The sequence below is a fragment of the Tachypleus tridentatus genome, chromosome 1, assembly GCF_004210375.1.
Source record: "Tachypleus tridentatus isolate NWPU-2018 chromosome 1, ASM421037v1, whole genome shotgun sequence".
NCBI classification, from domain to species: domain Eukaryota; kingdom Metazoa; phylum Arthropoda; class Merostomata; order Xiphosura; family Limulidae; genus Tachypleus; species Tachypleus tridentatus.
In genome coordinates this window covers 42,739,357-42,760,298 of record NC_134825.1, presented here as the reverse complement: position 1 = coordinate 42,760,298, position 20,942 = coordinate 42,739,357, and the positions used below count along the sequence as shown (strand labels likewise).

Genomic DNA, 20,942 nt, shown 5'->3' with positions numbered 1-20,942 from the left:
TTCTTGTATAGTAGGCATTTGTAACTTGTTGTTGATAACTGTGAACAACAAGTGATCAGTAGACAGTCACACTTGTCTTAAAATACTGTATTCAAAACAAATTGTTTCTCTACTCTTACTAGACACACTGTGATAAATTCACTTAATTTACTCCCCTTCATGTGGATTCCTGTATGTGGTGAGGGGACCTCCGAGGGAGGGTTCTCTTCTTTCAGTTTACCTCCTCTGGGAGCTAAACATCCACCCACGTGTTTACTTTGTGTGGTGACCCGTGAAGGGGAGAAGAGGATCCTGATGGTTGAGGAGTCCAACCCTAACACACCACTTTGGCCTGTAATTCCTGTAGACCTCGGGGTAGCCCCCCTTGGGTCAATCGGCTGGTCCACTTGGGCTAGGGTCAACCAAGTACCAGTATTGGATGTTCTCAACAGGTGTTGTGGACATTGTATCTGATGCTGATGTTTGGTATAGTGCTCACGAAACACTGGCATTGCTGCAGTGTCCTTGTTTGATATTGTAGTGAGTCCCCTTGTAGGGCTCCATGGTGGGTGGGGTCAGTGGGCACCGAAATTCCCTTTATTTTATTATGGATCCCCCAAATAGAAACTTAAATAAAATAGTGAAAAACAGTCCATAGGTAAACGTCCACGTCTAGAAGATTCTGAGCAGTAATCTTCAACATCTCTAACACCTGTTATACCTCATTTTCTTATCCTACATTCTCTTTGAAACAAATCTGTAGGGCAAATGTCTCCCTTTTTCATTCAAAAGGGACTAGAGGGACTTGCTGGCTCTCTAAAGAAGCTTCAATCTGGTGACATATTGGTGAACTCATAATGCATTCAAAGGCAATTGGGGATATACCATTTGAGGTTACACCTCATGCTACTTTGAATTCATCATGAGAAGTTGTTGTTGAGAAGGACTTGAAGAACATCCCCTAGTCAGAGATTCTCTCTGGTTTTCCACTCAAAGAGTTTCTGCAGTGAGGCGTATCTCCACTTGCAAAAATGGAATTACGATGCTGACCAATATCCTCATTCTGACATTTACATCACCACATCCACCTGCCACCATCAAGGCAGGTTATCTTAATTGCAGGGTACGGCCATGTATTCCAAAACCTCTCCAATATTTCCAGTGTCAGCAGTTTGGTCACTTCATGTCGTGGTTCCTTGACGTGTGTTTGTTGCAGTGGCAAGGACCATTATGCCTGTGAGTGTCAAATGGAACCTCGTTGTGTCAATTGCAATGGCTCTCACCTTTCTTACTTTCCTTCTTGCCTTAAATGGTTGGAAGAAAAAGAGGTGCAGTGTTTGAAAATGATTCATAACGTTACATATCCTGAGGCTCAAAAGTTGCTGTCCACCACTTCATCTTGGACGTATGCTGCTGTACTTTGTTCCACTATTACAGTGGGAGTGCAGACAGATCTCTCTGTGCCTTCAAAAGAACCATTCTTAAAACAAATGAACTCTTTTGACCTTCATGGTTTAAAAAAGTTGATAAATCAACTTCAACACCCATCTCTGTCCCTTACATACATTTCAACAAATCCCCAAGATCCACTTTCTTCAGTTCCAGGTATAGGCATTTCCTTGGATACATCTTCTTCTCCCACCCCAAGAAGCAAAATCATCATTCCTTCACGTCCTCATTCACTGGAATCCTCTTTCAACGGCAAAGACCTGCTCAATCGACCCAGAGCAGGATCCATGGAGGTCAATAGATTTCCTTCGAATAAAGACAGTAAAGAAAAAAGACATCAAAAACAGAAGGATTCCCCAACCAATTCACCTACACATAAATAAAAATGGCCACTTTGATGCAATGGAACTGTCAAGGTTTGCATTTTAATCTGGATGACATCAAAACTGTGATTATTTCCTACCATCCTATGTTTTTTCTAAAGGAAACATTTCTGTAACCTGCAGATACAGTCACCTTTCAGCAGTTTTCTTTATGTAGAAATGACAGGTTGTGTGATGGAAGAGTGCATGGAGGGGTGGCACTGTTGGTTGATTAGCATGTGCCCACCTTGTCTTTGCCACTTGACACACCCTTGGAGGCTGTAGCCATCTGTGTTTCCTTGGGTTGTACCATCACTGTTTGTTCTACCTGTTGCCTGGAAAGACATATCAATCAGACCTTGATGTTTTTATTGAACAGTTGCTGTCTCCTTTTTAATCCTGGTGGACTTTAATGGACATCAATGGGGAAGTACTGATGTTGATAGGGGAGGGTTTGCTCTGTAGAGCATATGCTCTCTGATCACAACCTATCTTTTTTCAATACTGGTTCTTATACTTATTTTTATTCACCTTGTCAGTCCTAAACTGCTGTTGATCTCTCAGTTTGCTCCCCTTCACTATTCTCTCATTTTTCATGGATGGTTGACAACAATCCACGAGGCAGCGATCATTTTCCTATAATTTTGAGAGACTAGCCGTGGTCGATGCCACCCAACCTGCGTGGCCTAGTGGAGGCTGGATCAAACAAACTGGTCCTCTTTCACTGCTCTCACAGAACTTGATCCCGCCATCATCTGTAACCAATCAACAGACGATTGTGTGACAGCATTAACAGACTGTATTATATAAGCAGCTGCTGAATGTATTCCTAAAACCTCGATGTGTTTCCCACAATATCCTTGTTTGTGGTGGAATCCTGCCTGCCACATGGCACGAAAGGCTCAAAAATGGGCCTGGGATACTTTTCTTAGGTATCCCACACTCTCGAACAGCATCGCTTTCCAGCAGAACTTTGCACTTGCTCAGTGGGTAAGACGTCAAAGCCAGGAGGAATCTTGGATTAAGTTCACAACCAGCAGTTCCAAAGTCATATGAGACAAGATTTGAAAGGTCAGTGGGCAATATAATTCTGTCCCTCTCTCAAACTGATGGCCAGGAAGTAACTGATACCCAGAGCATTGCTAATACTTTAGGTGAGAGCTTTTGCCAGGTCTCTAGCACCTCTGCTTCTTCTTCCTTCTTCTTAGCCATTGAAACATCAATCAGAGAAGTATTTTTCAAATGACAACATCTTGTATCAATATTCTTTGATATTGAGAAGGCTTATGATATAACGTGGCAGTAAGGAATTTTGTGAGACCTCCATATATATATGTGGGCTATGTGGCCATTTGCCCATTTTTATTAAAAAATTTTTAATGGATAGGAGATTCCATGTTTGTGTGGGTTCGACACTTTCCTGTTTTTTTCTACAGGAACTTGGAGTCCCTCAGGGCTGTGTTTTGAGTGTCACACTTTTCAGTATAAAGATTAATGCCATCACTGAACAACTTCCTCACTATTGCGAATAGGCTCCATGTCAACAATTTTCACATATCATGTCAGTCGTTGAACATGAGGTATATTGAGCAGTAGCTATAGACTGCCCTCAATTGTTCACTGAAGTGGACCACAGCAAATGGTTTTAACTTCTCTCTCTCTAAGGCTGTTTGCATGCACTTTTGCTGCCAATGGGGTATTCATCCTAATCCTGAACTCTGTATTGGTGAAGTTATGCTGTCTGTGGTCCCTGAGACAAAGTTCATGGGGCTTATCTTTGAACATAAGCTGACCTCTATACCACATTTTAAGCAGCTACTGGTCAAATGTACAAGAGCACTGAACATCCTCCGTGCACTCTCTTCCACCATGTGGGTAGTGGATCGATGTTTTATGCTAAAGATATATTGTGCTCTTGTTCGATCGAAACTCAGCTATGGCTCACTGATCTGTAGCTCTGCCAGGACCTTGGCCTTAAAGATGCTGGACCACATTCATCATCAAGGACTTCAGCTCTGCACCTGGGCTTTCAGCACTTCCCCAGTTCAGAGATTATACACAGTCTCATGAACCTTCTTTTTACCTCTGCTGTTTGCAACTATCTTTACTATATGCTTCGAAGCTTTGCTTTTTACCAGAGTATCCCACCTGGGGTTTTGTTTTCCCTCCTGGGTGGGCCATACTTTTCCAGAACAGATGATCTGCCATTGTTCCTTCTTGTCTTTGTATCCAGGCGCAGTTGGATGAATTGGGTCTTTTCTTAGGTAACATTGCTATATCCACTGGTCAGCCCATCCCACCATGGCTTCTTACAGTCTCCAAATGTGACCTATCTTTAAGTCATCTGAGAAAAGCAGACACTCCTGATTGGAAATACTGTCTGTTATTTGTTGAACATCTTTTGAACCATCCTTCCTTTCCTATTTATATAGATAGTTCGAAATCAGGTGACTGTGTGGGCTCTGCCATGGTTTTTTTTTTGTTTCATTGATTGGGTGCAGAATCCCCTCTACAGCTTTTATGTTCACTGCTGAACTGTACACCATTTTTCTTGCCGTGGACCACATAGAAGCTAAGCAGTACTCAAACTGCACTATTTATACTGACTCGCTTAGTTCTCTACTGGCCTTGTAATTGCTTCATGTTAGTTCACACCCTGTTCTTGCCGATATTCAAAACCAACTGGTCCATTTCTCTTTGACATCTATTTCTATCCAGATTTTCTGGATACCGGGCCACACTGGTTTTTGCAGGAACGAGCTCACTGACATTGAAACTAAATCTGTTTGCTCTGGCACTATCACCACTATGCCTGTTCCATACATGGATTATGGTCCTGTATTCAAGGCTCGGCTTTGTGTCGGTTAGCAGTCGACTTAGAGTGAGCAATGTGAAAACAAGCTTTTCCAAATAAAACCGTATTTGGACTTTAGCCATCTCGCTTCTGTAAGGATCGGAAAGAGGAAGTTGTTCTAACGAGACTATGTGTTGGTTACAATTTTTTATCTGGAACTGATGCACCAATGTGTAGTCTGTGTAACATTCGTGTCACAGTAAGTCGTATATTACTTTCTTGCTTTTGTTATGACTCTCAACGACGGCACCATTTTAAACATGTTCTATGCCAAGGTTTGTCCATAACATTAGACAGTGTTATTAGTGATGGTGACACTGTCCACCTTAGAAATGTTTTTAGTTTTTTAAAGGCTATTAATCTTTTTAATGCTATTTAATTTTTTTATTTTATACATTAGACCTTTTTTAATATGATTCCCTTTTAAAAATCACAGTTCATATAGTTTAATTTGTAATTAGAAAATGGCCGTAACATCAAAAAACTCGAAACCAGAACTGGAAAGGCCAAGTTCAGGTGATTAATGCTGCTGTTTGAACTATCCATTTGAACTACCCATTAATCATTCTGGAGAGTTATTAAAATTTTGCTACAAGTCTTTTAAAACTTTTATTACTCTTTGAAAGTGGCCATAATGTCAAATAACTCAGAATCGGGACTGGAAAGGCCAACTTCAGGTGACTGACAGTGGTTTTTGTACTTACCTGTTAGTTTTCCTGACAAGTTATGATAATTACAATTATGCTACAGAAAGTTCTTTACACCCTGTATTACCTTAGTTTTTCTCTTAATGTTGTAGACTAGATGTAAACATTGGTTTTATGCTATTTATGTTTTTTAAACTTTGTTTTGTTTTTCCTTAATTTCCTTTTATGAATTTTATTAAATTACTTTAATTTTAACTTTTTACCAGATGTTTGGTAGATGGCCTAGCTGCTTTGTGCCATAAAACACCAAATCAACCAACCACTTAAGTTGCCACAGCTGTATCTTGAATTTTAAATTATTGCCTCCTTTTGTCAAAATCTACACAAATGGGTTCAATTACTTTAGAACACCCTTTGCAAGATGACTTATTTTCTTTATTGAACTATGAAACTTATTTGAAATTATAGCCCATTATGGCTATTCACTCACATGCAAGCTTTGTTTTCTAATGTTTATTTCTGGCTGAACTTTATTGTTTTCTGCCTAAACTTCTACCTTTGTTTATAGACTGCTTATCACAGTTAAACTGCCAGTCACTCAGTTTGCATCTATCTAATTATCTTTAACTTGACTTTTCTCTACCGAACTTGTTTGTCATCTGAAGTCTGGAATTTTCTGCAAGCTACGAGGCACAATAATTTAAAACAATGTAATTACAAACACAACATGTGACCTGTACAGAGTTGTATAACAAAAATTTCTAATAATTAACATTTTTAAAACAATTTTCTATACAGTTGTCATGAAAACTAAAAAATCATTAGGAGTCACAAAATAAACTAAATAATACCACTTGCACCAAACTAATCATGTATATTCAACAACAGTAACAAATTAATGTATAAACCTGATGTAGATAGAGTGTAAGTAAATAAGATTAATTTTAGTGCAAAATTATATTTGAGTTTAAGCAAAGCTTTAAATTTATTTTCCCAAGGATTCTGTCTGTGGTCAACATTTGTATCTTAAATTTCTGTTTTGATATAAATTGTAAACTCAGCATTGTGGGTGATAATTGTTTTATTTACTTTATATAGTAATCATTATGGAAAATATTTTGATAAGGCCATTGGAAAACACCACCAGAATTGTATGAACTTGAAAAGGGAGTTTTTTTTCTTTAAATGCTTTGTTTTATTAAAACAAATTTGAATATTTTAGATTGGCATTTAATTAACAATGAACTATTCATACTCAGCTGTTTTATGGTTTCAGTACATGTTTTTAATGTAAATAAATATTGTACAGAAAAATAGTTATGTGAATGTTGTGCACAATACTAAAGCATGATGTAAGGACTATAATAATTGGAAATGTTTGAGTGGCAATTTTTCTGTGATGCAAAATTAAACTGACTGTACATAGTGTTTATATTAAAATTTTTAGTGAAAATAAGTTTTCTGCAACTGGAGACAAAGTATAAAACTTAATAGAAAAGAGAGAGAAGAACAAAAGTGTACACAACCAAAATAAAAAAAAGTGGTAAATGCCACTGCTGACATTTATTGAAAAACAACATTGATGGGCAAAAGCAATTTTGTACAAATTGTTTTTTTGTGGCATAATGTGAAGCATATCTTTAAATATATGACATCAGCCATATGTTATCCTTATTAAAGTTAAAAATATACCTCTGCTCATCCTTTATCATCCAAAGTAATTCTCTGAAAATGACTAGTAATATATATATATATATTCATATCACAGTATATTTGATGCATTCAGTCATGTTATATACTTTTTATAGCTTGGCAACAACATGATGTCCAGGAGTTATGTCGTGTTATGTTTGATGCACTAGAACAAAAATTCAAGAATACAGACCAGGCTGATCTTATAAGCACATTGTACGAAGGAAAACTAAAGGATTATGTGAAATGTTTAGAGGTCAGTTTTAGAAGTTTATTTACACTTTTATTCATTAAAATTGATAATATTTTCCTTTGTCCATTTTAAAATTTCATGTTAAGAGCAGTGGTAAGGTTCTTATGTTCTAAATGAGTGTGAAAAGAATTTTTTTTATAGTAATCATGTTAAAATTCATCAGAATCAAAGTATGTTAACCTGTTAGTTTCTAGCAAAATAGATGAATGGTTTCTGTAGAAAGCTAATTAATGTTAGTATATACATCTAAAGTACTAATAATGTAATGTTGGTTTAAATAATTTCTTGGTTTTTAAATTTTGAAACATTGTATAATAGTTTGTTTCTGGAGCCAGATGTATTGGGATAGTAAACTCTAGTAAATTTTAACAGTAAGTTTGTTGTGTTTGGAGTAATGGCTTATAAAAAGGATTAATTCTTGTCTTCATCCAGCTCCATGATGTTTAAAAAAACTTAACAATTAATTCAAGTTATCATAAAGCTGGAAATTATCTTGTTATTAAATTTTTGTTAAAGAGAAGATACAGATTAATTAAACTTATATTATATCAAACTTTTTAAAATTAACAAGCAAACTTGTATCACAAACTTGAAAAAAAACGTTTGTGTTTAGAATAACAGGCAAGTTACTGTGATGACTTGGCTAAGTGTATAGCATTATGTTTTGAATACAAATATGAATTGATATTTATAGTTGTCAGTTACATATTTAGATTAATCACTCTGAAGTCTTGCTTAATTTGTGACTCTGAGCAGAGCACTTATTCACAACAATTATTCTAAATTGTATTGTTATTGAATGTTAGCTTTCGAGAATTCTATTTTATTTATTTAATGATACACATCTTGAGCCTTTATCTTAATTTCTTAGTAGAATTTTCAAATTTAACTGGTTAAAGTAAGAATAAATATAATTTATTTCAAACTAGTATCATTATAATATTAAAAAATAAGAGCTATTCATTGTAATCTTCATTGTCTTGCTAACCATGTGGAATGTGGCTCATGTGAGCATTGTTTCATTTAATACTTTTAATAACATTCAAATTCTTTGCACTGTGAAAAATTACAATAAAGTATTTCAGAATGCTGAGAAATTATATTTTTCCTACAAATTTACACTTCATATTGAATGATTTTTATATAGTTTGTCTAAAAGTTTAAAAACTTTTGAGGAATAAGAACATACTTTGTATATTAATTACTTAACCTTCATAATATGCTTTTGTTTCAGTGTGGGTTTGAGAGTGCCAGGATTGACAAATTTTCTGATGTACCTTTGGTTGTAAGGCCTTTTGGGTCCCAACAATCTTATGGAAGTGTGGTAGGTAGTAAAACTTTTGTAAATTTATTCCAGTGATTGTAGTCTTATGAGACTGTTGTAAGTTGAAAACATATCTCTAAAAATCTTTTAGTAATAACAACTAAATGGTAATTTCAAACTATTTACAGTCTAGTGAGTGTACAGTGCAAAATATTTAATCTCTGACTTTCTGAAATTTTGTGAAAGTTTAATAGATTAAACACACACACACACACACACACACACACACACACACATGCACTTCTCCGAGTGTTTACAATTTAAAAGTGTGTAATTTAGGGTATTAGTGAAATGTTATATCTTAAATATCCACAGGCAGTTTTGTAGTTAGTTTTACAGTTTATTGGTACTAAAGGTTCAGTAGGATACATTGTACTTGTAAATTCATGTGAATATTTATGGTTTTACAGCAGTTTGGTAGGTATCTTTTTTTTATGATTTCATTTGAATTTGTATGCATTTCTGTGGAAAAAGGATTGTCTGTGAAGTATATGTAAACTTTTGTGAATTAAGAAGGTAGTAAAGAATTGTCTTTAAGTTCTTGTATCTGTAGTTTTTATGAATATTTACAAAATTATGGAAATATGGTATTACATAGAGGTTTTGTCAACATTTCCTAAGACAAAATAGTGTGTTACAGTTATAGGTTTATAAAATGGAATATCTACAGTATTTTGGAATAGTGCACTTGAAAGTTTTTTTTTCACTGCTCAGTACTTTTCAATGTGGAGTACACTGATTCTTATGAGAACCTATGTTATTATGAGAAATAAAGAGAGTTTAAAATTAAACAAAATAAGGAATGTTATGTTTTTGTAAACATATGAATTGCTACAATGAATAGAAGTCTGCATAAGTTTATTCACTTGCTAGTATTTTTGAATGTAGAGAAAACTAATCCTTGTGGAAAATTAGTTTGTAAATAAAACAAAATAAGGTATATGATTTTAAAAAAGTAATTTTAGTATGAGACAACAGTGATTGGAAGAAGTTAACATAATTTTTTCAATGGCTGGTATTTCTGAATGTAAAGCATGAAAATTACATTCTTGTGAAAGAATAAAGGTTTCAAAATAATTCATGTAATTTTTAAAGGACTCTATTTTTCTAAATGTTAATAAATAAAATATACTTTATAAGTTGCTACATCCAATTAAAAATGTATTAAATTATAAGATGTAAACCAAATGTTTAAAAAACAATATTTTGGTATCATTATATGTTCAATAACCAGGAGGAAGCTTTACGGGCATTTGTATCACCAGAAACACTAGATGGATCAAACCAGTATTATTGTGAACACTGTAGTAAGAAATGTGATGCTCATAAAGGCCTGAAATTCATCAACTTTCCTTATCTTCTTACTTTACAATTGAAGAGATTTGATTTCGATCCAATGACTCTTCACCGTATTAAACTTAATGACAGGTAATTATGTGGTTGAGAACTAGATAATTAATCTAACAATTATATGTAATAACTGATACTTAGTACATTATTTTGATTTTCACTTTTTTCATTCAAATTCATAAGTGTGCTTATTTCAAAATGAGGAAGTTTAACATGTTTTTTAACCTAGTTTGCAAGAATTTTCAAATAAAATATTTTGTTGTGTGAAAATTTTTGTGTGATGCTAAATTGTTACCATTAGCATGTATTTCAAATTTTGATATTATACTGTGTGTTCCTAGGTGTAAAGTCACTTTCTGCCGTTGATTTAAGCTAAATATTTGCTATTTGCAGTTTGTTGCATATATTAAGAAAAAATGGAATAACCTTAAGGTATGGTGAGTTTAGCTTTAGAAAATTTCATCTCATAACTTGTTAGCATTGGGATTAATTGTGAAACTAGGTAATTATAGATAAGCTTATAATTTAGAGGCCACTGTAAAAATTGATACAACTTAGATCTCAAGCTTACAAATGCATTCAAGAAACATTGTAGTGTGAAAAATATTTTAACATAAAATGTGTATTGTTAGCAGGCTTGCAGAAAGTAAGATATGGAGATGCTTATGTATCAATGGCTGGTTGTCATTAAATTGGAACAGTCTTACACTGTCTAGCATATTTATGCTAGAAAAATATGAAATTATTATAATTTCTAAAGAATTAATATTTAGTTATTTTGTTTCATTAAGTTCTGTAATTAGCAGTATTAAAGCATGTATTGAAAGCAATAATGTGAATAATATATTACACTATTTTAGTAGTGGAGCTTAATAATTTGTATGTAAATTAACATCCTCCTAAATATATCTCAATATAAATATGTATTGGAAGGAGATACAGTAGTAGTTTTTCTCTTTTCAGGGTAACATTTCCAGAAATTCTCAATTTAAATGACTTTATAAAGGAGGAATCAGAGGTTAGTGTTTAACCATTGATTTAACTACAAGTAATTCTGTAAAAAAATAGTTTATATTCAACAAAATATCCATCCTAATTCTTTTTAGTCTCTTTAGAAGCTGTAATAAATGTCTGAAGGCTGTCAGATTTGATTTTTGACATTTTTAGTTACTGTAGGTTTTTATTTGTTCTTTTGTTTTAAACAGCAGATGAAGAATAAAAGATTATAGCTTGAATATATAATAGTTTTTTCTTTATTCATCAGTGGTACATTTTGACTAAGACTTTCACCCTCTGAGTTGTATATTATGTACAGGGGTGTTGAGAGACAGGTTGAACCCTGGGATCAATTATGTCACTAGGTCCCTTTTTGAAATCTTCATAAATTCACAGGTGTGTGAAGAATGTTTTTGGTGGGCAGAAGCCAAATGTGTTGAGAATTTACATTTTTTGAGGCAAAGAGATTTCCTGCAGTACTGTGGTTTTTCCTTAAATATATTATGAAAATTACAATTTATTATTCTTTATCTCATATTTCTCTGCACCCTGGGACTGTAGCCCCCCTGTTTCCCCCTCTTGTTATACCTGATTATATAAAGATTTTTTAGAATCCAGGGTGATGTGAGAAATTTCATCTAAAAAAATGAATTATTCATCAGCATATTGCTTTAGATCTTGAGTTTTAAAGAATTGTTTTGCAATATTATTTGAATAATTAGTTCAATTCATTTTTGTTTCTGCTTTGCTTTCTTAAGTGAATTGTTCAAAACAGTTTTCAATATAAAACATGTTTTCTCAGTATGCTGATATTCTTGTTTATGAAACACAAAATTACAGTTAACATTTAGATTTACAGCACATCTTACATGTAACAGTAATGTGAATAACAGTAACAGAAAAGGTGGTGAAATGCTTCTTGTACAAGTATATAACTTAGCACACTCACAATTGTGATTTGAAGCAGATGTGGGATATAAATGGCTGTGTTTTCTAAGATCATAATAATGTTATTGTATGGGAAAATATAATTCAGTTTCTGTTTTAGGGTTTTATAACCAGAAATTTATTAGATAAATTGTTTCAAGTTTTATAGGTCTGTTTTTTTTTAGAATATTAAGTGTTGATACACACTGTTTAATGAATGTTAGGAAAAACATTTTTATGTATAAATTGTAGGAAGAAATCTCTATTGTATCACAAACTTGTTGACTGTACATTGCATGTAGTATAATAATAGTATAGTTGTTTATGCTTTTTAATAATTTTATTGGATCTGTATGCAACTTTCTCAAAGCTTTTAAGTAGAAAGTTCATATTTGATGAAATAAACACTGCTATCAATGTGAAAACTTTTAAGTACACAATAGGAACTATGATGGGGTATATTATAAATTATTGTTTAACCATATTAAAAAAATCCAACAAATTATAAATATTTGACAACTCAGTCTGATAAATCTTAAAAAACACCAGAATATGCTTGTGTGGTATGAATATGCATATCCAATATTTCATACTTTTCTTTAATTAACAATTTGACAATTCAGGTTCATTATTGATTTTCAAAATGTTTGACATATGCATGTTTCTAATTATATTTTTAGTTTTAAAAATAGAATACTTGTTCAGAGAATATAGTTGTTTTTCTTTTGCTCTAGTCATATATTGTTCTAATTCATTCTCCTAGTGTCATGAGCATTTTATTATGGAAAATATTGTTGTAAGGTAGAATACATTAAGTAAAGGTGAAATGTGATATTTTTTCCTGGTAGAGAAGGTGATACTTTGAGGATATAATTATAGATTTTTTCTTATCATAGTATACCAGTAGTGACTTGGTTAGTGTATGTGCACTAAGAGGAATGGTAATATAGAATCTTGTATATAATGCTGTGCTTTCTTAAACTTATCATGATGGTTTACAGATCAAAGGCCAAGTCATCTCATTTGTTGACTTGCATTTAAAATTTTATTGAACTACTATTTGGTATTATATATTAGTTAATTTCTTAATTTAAAAATAATTATTAAATGAACACACCTAAGTGTTTATGTTGAATGCAGCACTAGTTTAAATTAGACTTTTGTTGTGTCAGAATGTTAAGCCTGTAGTTTTGTATGAATTAGGAACTCAAATTATTAAAATTGACAAGGTAGAATATAAAATAAGAACCTCCTGCCTTTTCATTTTGCTGAGATATGGCTTATATACTGAAAGAAACAGTAGCTATGCTCAACCCTGTCCATTTTAGGATGTGGCCTCTTGTGTACACTTATTCAACTTATCACGTGTGAATGACCAACCAACATCTTGGAATGTCCATCGAATAGATTTTACCCTATTTAGGTTGTGTCTTTGGACTGCTTGAAATTTCATATTTTTATTCAGACCTGAATGCAGCTTAGTTACTAATTTTGATGAATTATAGTGCAATTCTATGATGTTGACATAATAATTTATGATTTTCTTTTTGTTTTAGTTATTCAACTACATATATGTATATATAAAACCAACCAAGTACAAAGGCTGTAGCTACAAGAAAAGTGTTTGCTTTACTTATTTACTGTTCTGTATTATAAGAAAATTATAGTTACTAACTTATTTATAAATAGCAATAATCTCTATACGTATGTAATGTATACTAACTGAATTGTGACTGTATATTAAAGTACTAGTCTACTAAAACATAGCAAAGATAGGAAAGATTAAAAGTCAGTTTTATATTACTGGATACGTAACATGAGTGCATGTATGACATGTCATTACAAGTTCTGTAATGTTAGCAGGTATGAGTGGAAGGTTAATAAAAAAAAATTAAATAAGTTATGAAAATTAACAAACATTGATATTTTTATGTTATAATCTGTAGTCATTTTAGAATGAAGAAAACATAATTTATATTCATTTTCTCATTTTTATGATGGTTATCAAGTCAGTCAAATTGAAAGACACGATATTGTTAGGGTAAAGAAAATAACAGAAGAAATATAGAATATTACTGAAAAGAAATACTTAATGTATTTATGAGGTTTTAGAGATAACATAAATATTTGAGATTTTCAGGACAGATAATAGTTTTTACTTGTAACATGAAAATCATTTTGCACTTGGATTAGTAAAGAAACAGACTTGATATTTTCATAAACAAATCTTTATTAAAAATACTTCGTTAAACTGATCATTTTGCATACAGAAAATTTTGTGATCTTTACTTAGTGTACCAAACTTTGTGAAGATACATGCACCACATCAAAAGTTATTGTATAAATTCTTAACATTTGCAAACATGTATATGAACTTGTGTAGATTATACCGAACACTTTGCAGAAGGATTACTATGAAGGAGCTTTAATTGTAAGTGTTAATTTGGAAAGAACTATGAATTTTTTTGATATCACTGTGTCCCATCCAGTAAATTCACTCACAACTTCAATTATTTAGATTAAATAGATATTTTTCACTTTGATTATTCTAAGTTTGGACTCTTTCTTCAAATGCATTATAAGTGACAGCACTGGATCTTATTCTGTAATATACTTCTGATTGAATAACCTGCTATCTGTAGATACTACCTGAACCACACGAACCTGAATAGCCTAGTAATATCACAGCAGCACTTCTTGTACTACAGAGAACACTAGTTAGTGTTCTGGAAGTGTAGTAAACTATTTCCAAGTCATATTTATTAAACAAAATGCATCTTTTAAAATTGTTTGATATAAAAATGTGAAATAATTAGCCCAAAAGTCTCAGTTCTAAGTTAGTTTTAAAAAGTCCTTAGTAGACATAAAATGAAAGAAACATATTCAAACATTATTAACAGTGAGGCTGAAAAGGACTTAAAAATTTGTCAAAAGTATTTTCTCTAATTTTAACTCTTCTGATACTTTGTGCTGTTTATTGTACTTTTGAAACTAACTTTAAATGTTATTGATGATAGTGTTATTTTATTATTATTATAGTTGTAAAGTGTAAATGTTTTGCTTCGTGCTAATTTCAAGAACATGCATGGAGGAGTCACAAGTTTGGAACTGTTTGTATTTTTGATATTTTAACATTGTCAATCTGCTTTTTTTGATGCATGTTTCTTTTTCTCAGATATATATAGTATATGCATAAAAGTATTTTATATTCAATGGCCAAACATTCTTAGCCTCTTTTTTTTTTTTTTTTAAGGTGTAATGATTTATAAAATTTAAAGAATAATTTATTTCATGTGTAGTAAACATTTTTAAATTTTTTTCAATACATAGACAACTTTTTGAAAGGCATCATGTTTACCACATGTATAAATAAGTTGCAATGATTACTTGCTGATGAGAGCTACCTTGAAGGTCAGAGCCATCTTAGTGTTGCAAGGAGAATAAGTTACAAATTAATTTACTAAGTTAAAAATATTCACATTTTGTGGCAGGAATGACAGGTAGTTGAAGTCTTACTAAAAAGCAGAACCTCTCTCATTTTTTTGGAAGTCTCATTACTTCTGGATTTTTTTTCTCTAACATTAGAGTCAAGGCTGTAAAAGATAAAATGCTATTCAGTAGTGCAGTACATTTATGATAAGTAACTTTTAAGAAATTGGTGATGATTGTGAACTAAAAAAAAAGTTAAAAGAGAAAGATCATAATAGTTTAAAATTTTGGAAACTTTACCTTGTTGTCCAAAATTTTGCATTTAAGTTAAAATAGACTGGTTACCATAGAGAAACATGAGAATTCAAAATCATTCAGAGTACAGACAACCATCCATGTTGAGAGAAAATACAGCTGCAAGATCATAGCCAACTGACTGTGTTATCTGTCAATATGATCAGGAACTGGTTAATGATGATGCAGACACAACAGACAGTGGATCAGCCTTGGATGAAGACAACTTTTTTCACAGTGGTACAAAGACAGGATCAGAAACCATGAGTGATGATGCTGGGGAATTAGAAGATGATGAAGGGATAGATCTTGGTCCCAATGGTCATTCTTCTGTTGTTGGTAGTCAGGAAGTTGCAACAAATGAACGCAACCTGCGAAAAGCAATTGAGAAGGTACTTTACATTTACAGATAACACCAATGATAATCTGAAACTAATTTTTTTTTTTTACAATCAACAGTAATTTATGAATTTACAGTTTAAAACTGTTAAATTAGTTGGAGTATAGGTATGCTTAAATGTAAAAATTGGTTTCTTTTGTAATTAAAAATACTGCTTATAGTGCTGTGTTGATAATAATTTTATATTACTTTGACTAAGCTGTAGTTTTAATTATAATAAACTGCTCGCAGAATATGAAAACTTTTTTGCTGGCTATATTATTCTGTAGATGTATGTAAAAGTTAGATCTTGTTTAATATTTCAAAAAGTCGTTGTTTGCTTTATTGGTGAATTGTTTTCTGCTTTTCCTTGATGAAGGTAAAACTTAATCTTCAATTGATTATTAGTTTAGAATTCTAGAAGGATTCTGAATCAAGAAATCTAAGAAATGTTTAGATGGTGATGCATAAAATTTGACAGTTACACCATAAAGATTTTTAGTTACAGTTTTGTGTTTTATGAGTTTTGATATTTGTCTTTGAGATCATGTTTTTATCTTGAAAACTGTAGTGATCTGTTGGCTGAGAAAATGAGGCAGTGACTAGAATGAGTTTTATATGCCCCCTAAAAATTATATGAATTTAACCCTTTCTGTGCTGATGAATATCTTTCAATGTTGAATGCACACTTGCATGCCAAATTCCAGAATTAAAGTAATTAGTAATTTTAAGTAATTATATTTCAACAATATTTCACTTGAAAATATTTTAGAACTGATATTTTTATTATTGTACAACATTTGTGTAATGCGATTTCCAAATTAAATGAAATGTACAAATGTATTTTTATGCATCTCTGAGGAGTCGTGCCTGTAAACTACACTACTGATTTTTTTTTTCTTAATTTTTACGTCCATCCCAAAACACAGGATTATACTTGTTAAGAGCCTATTATCCTTTCAGGCATAATTTTTGTTTCTTGTGAGATTCTTTTTTGCTAAATTTTTTCTTTTTTCCATGCTTTTGTGATATTACACCAAGTGATTCAACAACTACTTCTGAAACTTAGTTTTCAAAACAGATAAGGTAAAATTTAAATGTTATTAGATAGAACAGGTTATAAAATGTTTGTCTGGGTAAAATGAATGCATTGGTTTGAGAAATAATTTGATTTCACTGGAAAGTCATGTAGGGAAGAACAGTGGAACACAGTGGGACATTTAGAAAACTTAGAAACAAACCATAGATCTTATCTTATTGTAGCTTCTTTGTACCTACTTTTTATTTTACAGACTGTTTTTGTTAAATTATTTTTGTTTGAAAGCTGTGTAAAATTCTGTCACAAGGCACGAGATAAACCTTGTCAGCTTTAGGTAGAAGATAAATGACATAAAAATATTCTAGTGACTCCAATTTTTATATGTTTAATAATTTGTTGTATTCAAATAATATACACAAATGAAAAAATAATGTTGGTTTGTGAGATATAAACTGATTCTGACTAAGAGTATCAGCAAAGATATTGTTACCTAATCTGATAAATGATTTATACCCAGAAATGGTGATTACTACATTTTGCAAGATAAATATCTTTAAAGAATAGGGGTTGAAACTGATTGGATGTATGAAATGGAAATTTCTGATCAATATTAAAGTGAATTCTAATGCAGAGAGATTTTCAGTGTTTGTTTAAAATGGTGTTTACAACAAAATTTTGAAAAATTTCACAATTTAAAATCAAATTATTTAAAAGTTTTGAAAATTGAGAGTAAATACTCTTAAGTTTGTTTTAATTTTATTGTAACCTAGTTATGCATTTCCATTATGAGAAGGGAAAAAAATCAAAAGGTAATGGTAACACACCCTCAGCAAAGAAAGAGTTAAAGAAAATTGAATATAAGTGCATTCTTATTACACTACTTTAAATATTTTATGCACAGAATACTTCATTTACAATCCAGTTTGCCTTCTATTGGCCAGCAGTAAATCTGAGAACTTGTAACTATAAATTGAGTTATGATACCCATGGTTGGTAGAACACAGATATCTATATTTATAGCTTTGTGCATGACAAAAAAAGCATATACTACAATGCATGCTTTAAATTTTGTATTTATTGAGTGAAAATAGTGCATACTATCTTTCATATACTTAGATTTCTATGCATCAGTGACTGTTATTAGTAAAGTATCTAATTTATAATATCCATGAATTTGTTTGAAATAATTTGTCTTTTACATAAAAATGTAAACAATTTTATATTTATAAATTTTTCATTTCAGTTTCTTACAATTTCATTTTTTTGTATTATACGTTAAAAATGTAATATTTATAATATTTATGACATTAGTTTTGTTGGGAAGGAGGAATAAAGATGTGTAGAATTAAAGTTGATGGTAAAGACTGACATAATCAATAATATTTGTTTATGGTGACAATAATATCTGCTTATGTTGATTATACAGGGTCCATATGTGTATGAACTGTTTTCTATTATGGTCCATTCAGGAAGTGCAAATGGGGGACATTATTATGCTTATATCAAGTAAAGTATTTATTCAATTTCAGAATTAAATCTTGTGAGATTAGACATCAGATTATTCCTTTTATTATATTTAACATGTTAAAATTATTTCAACATTTTTGTATATTATTAAGATCACACATGAGTGCAAAATAAAAACTGATTTTTTTCATAGATAAGCTATCAAATATTTAATGATACTTCTACAAAAGTTGGTAGATAGTAGAACTTTTTATAAAATGATTTGTTATTCATCGGAATTTACATAGTTGTTTCTGTAGGAGTATACGTAAAGCATTGGACTGCTATATAAAGTTAAAGAAACAAAAAAATTATTTATAAGCCATCCAGGAATGAATAAGATTTACTAATTACTTGTATTGTTTCCAAAATATATTTAGATTGGTTAATGAGTTTACATTGTTAATACATGCTCCTAGTTAGTTTTTTTTTTTTTTTTATGCTTGTAATTAAATTTTTATTTCTTTTATATTGCATTATTTAACACCTCAAATAGTTACTGGTGTGTTTACTAGAGTATTATGAAATCAAAAAGTAGGACTATTTTATGTGTGGTTTGTTTTCATTTATTGTTTGCAGATCTTTATCTTTTGTAATTGTAAACTTTATTCAGGTGTTTCAAGGATGGCCAGTGGTATTGTTTTAATGATGCTCAAGTTACCAAGGTAAATTTAATAATTTCCATTTAATATAAATTAGTTCATATCAAAATGTTTGGTATTAAACACTGACTGTCAGTTCTTGAAGATAGTGTCATATGAAAAGTTGACTTTTGAATGTCCTTTTTAGATTTTTTAAAATGAGTTCTTAAATGATTGCTGTGTTTTCAGACTAGTTTTATAAACATTGAATTAACATTTTTTTTTCTCTCATTGCATTAGTTTTTCAATTTATTCATAATAATGGTTATCAGTTTTGTTTTTACCTGGTTGTGAAAGTTAAGCTTATTGTAAGGATGAGATTGAAAATGAAACCCTAATAATTATTGACATCAAATATAAATTATTGTCAGTATAGAGTAATTTCTGTAATAAATTAATTTTATAAGTCAGTGAAAAATTCAGTTGTAGAAGTGTGATAGAACATGTTTACAGAAATGCCTGGTGCTTTTCAGTGCTCTGAGATTGTATATAAAGAGTTGCTGTAATAGGTTGAGCATGTTTAAAAAAGTGAATCAATTTTTGAGTAGATCTTGGTGGAAAAAATTCTATTTCTGTAAAAAATGCAATAGTATTTGAGAACACTGGGCAACAAAAACAATTCCCTGTTTCTGAGTAATTTTATGATGCTGATGTCTGAAAGTCATGCTGAAAATTAATGATCACCTCTATATATATTGTGCAAATAACTTTTTGAACTATTTATTCATTGAAAATTATGTATAAGAATGTTCAATTATGGCAATACTAGTTTAAAAAAGCAATGAATATAGTAAGATGATATACTGAAAATACATTCAGACTATGTTTGGAGCTTTCATCATGGTATTGTGATATGTATTTGATAAATAAAATATCTGCTTGACTTGTATTTTTTGTGTATATTCTCAGTTCCATGCTGGAATAACCAATAGTAATCTCCCATGATCATAGGATTCTATCTTCCTTGGTATCAATGTTCCATTATAGAAATACCTTGGTGTAAGTGCTCACCATATCATCTCTCACTACACCTAAGTCATTTAAAAAGAAATTTAAATAGGAGTGTAAGAAGTGCATCTTTAGTGACATACAAGACTCCATTTTCCTGTCGTTCTCAAGCCTTTCATCAGTCATCACAGAATAGTTTTGATTTTTGTGGTTTTCTATGAAATTTTGGGCAATCAGTTTGAATGATTTCCAGGCAGCATGTTCTTTCTGATTGAATACTCTTTAAAAACCAACACCCATCACCATCACAACAAAAATACCTCCTTTCAGTTTCGCTTCAATGATTTTTTTGGAAACTTGTGAGACATATGTGAAAGAATTACTATCTTTGTTCATTCCTTTTACAGAATTCTTCATATATCCCAGTTTAATATAAAGTGAAGCTTCGTAAATGTTGATAATTGATATTCTGTTTCTCTGGTGTTGCAGTTCTCTTTCACTGGTCATTCCTTCTTTTTGAAATGATTTTTACCATCTTGGTTGTTTCAGAGGCACAAAAAAAATAGTGTTTGGTATACCCATTTTGCAGGACTATTAGAAATGCAATAAGTTTTGGATCATCAAATATGTTTCACCTATAGTAATGATATTTGATTGCTTAGTGTTCCCATTGCACAGAAATACAACTTTAAGACTTACTTTATGTGATAAAAAGTTTTCATTCTTGAGGATGAAGCTCAGTATCTAATTCTTCCATTAATGCATCGACAGAAACACAAATTATCTTGTATGCTGTAATGAGAAGCAGTACATTGATGACAACTTCAGTAAATTAAAACATTTTTCCTGGGAGATGTTAATCTTTGTTGCTGT

At 31.4% G+C, this 20,942-nt stretch overlaps 1 protein-coding gene across 8 annotated transcripts in view; it reads left to right on the top strand.

Annotated features, from left to right (window-relative positions):
* The window catches only part of LOC143247067 (ubiquitin carboxyl-terminal hydrolase 47-like), a 142,273-nt gene that overhangs the window by 46,506 nt on the left and 74,825 nt on the right, over positions 1-20,942 (top strand). For 6 of the 8 annotated variants that reach the window (XR_013026352.1, XM_076494473.1, XM_076494467.1 and 3 more), the window contains 7 exons: positions 7,100-7,239; positions 8,471-8,560; positions 9,795-9,988; positions 10,874-10,928; positions 15,724-15,948; positions 18,401-18,480; positions 19,094-19,145. Coding sequence is in view for 7 of the 8 variants with exons in the window: in XM_076494473.1 (XP_076350588.1) it covers positions 7,100-7,239; positions 8,471-8,560; positions 9,795-9,988; positions 10,874-10,928; positions 15,724-15,948; positions 18,401-18,480; positions 19,094-19,145 (836 nt within the window). In the remaining variant the exon portion in view is untranslated. The remainder of the gene's footprint in view (positions 1-7,099; positions 7,240-8,470; positions 8,561-9,794; positions 9,989-10,873; positions 10,929-15,723; positions 15,949-18,400; positions 18,481-19,093; positions 19,146-20,942) is intronic. The other 2 variants (XM_076494498.1, XM_076494491.1) reach the window with 1 other exon arrangement.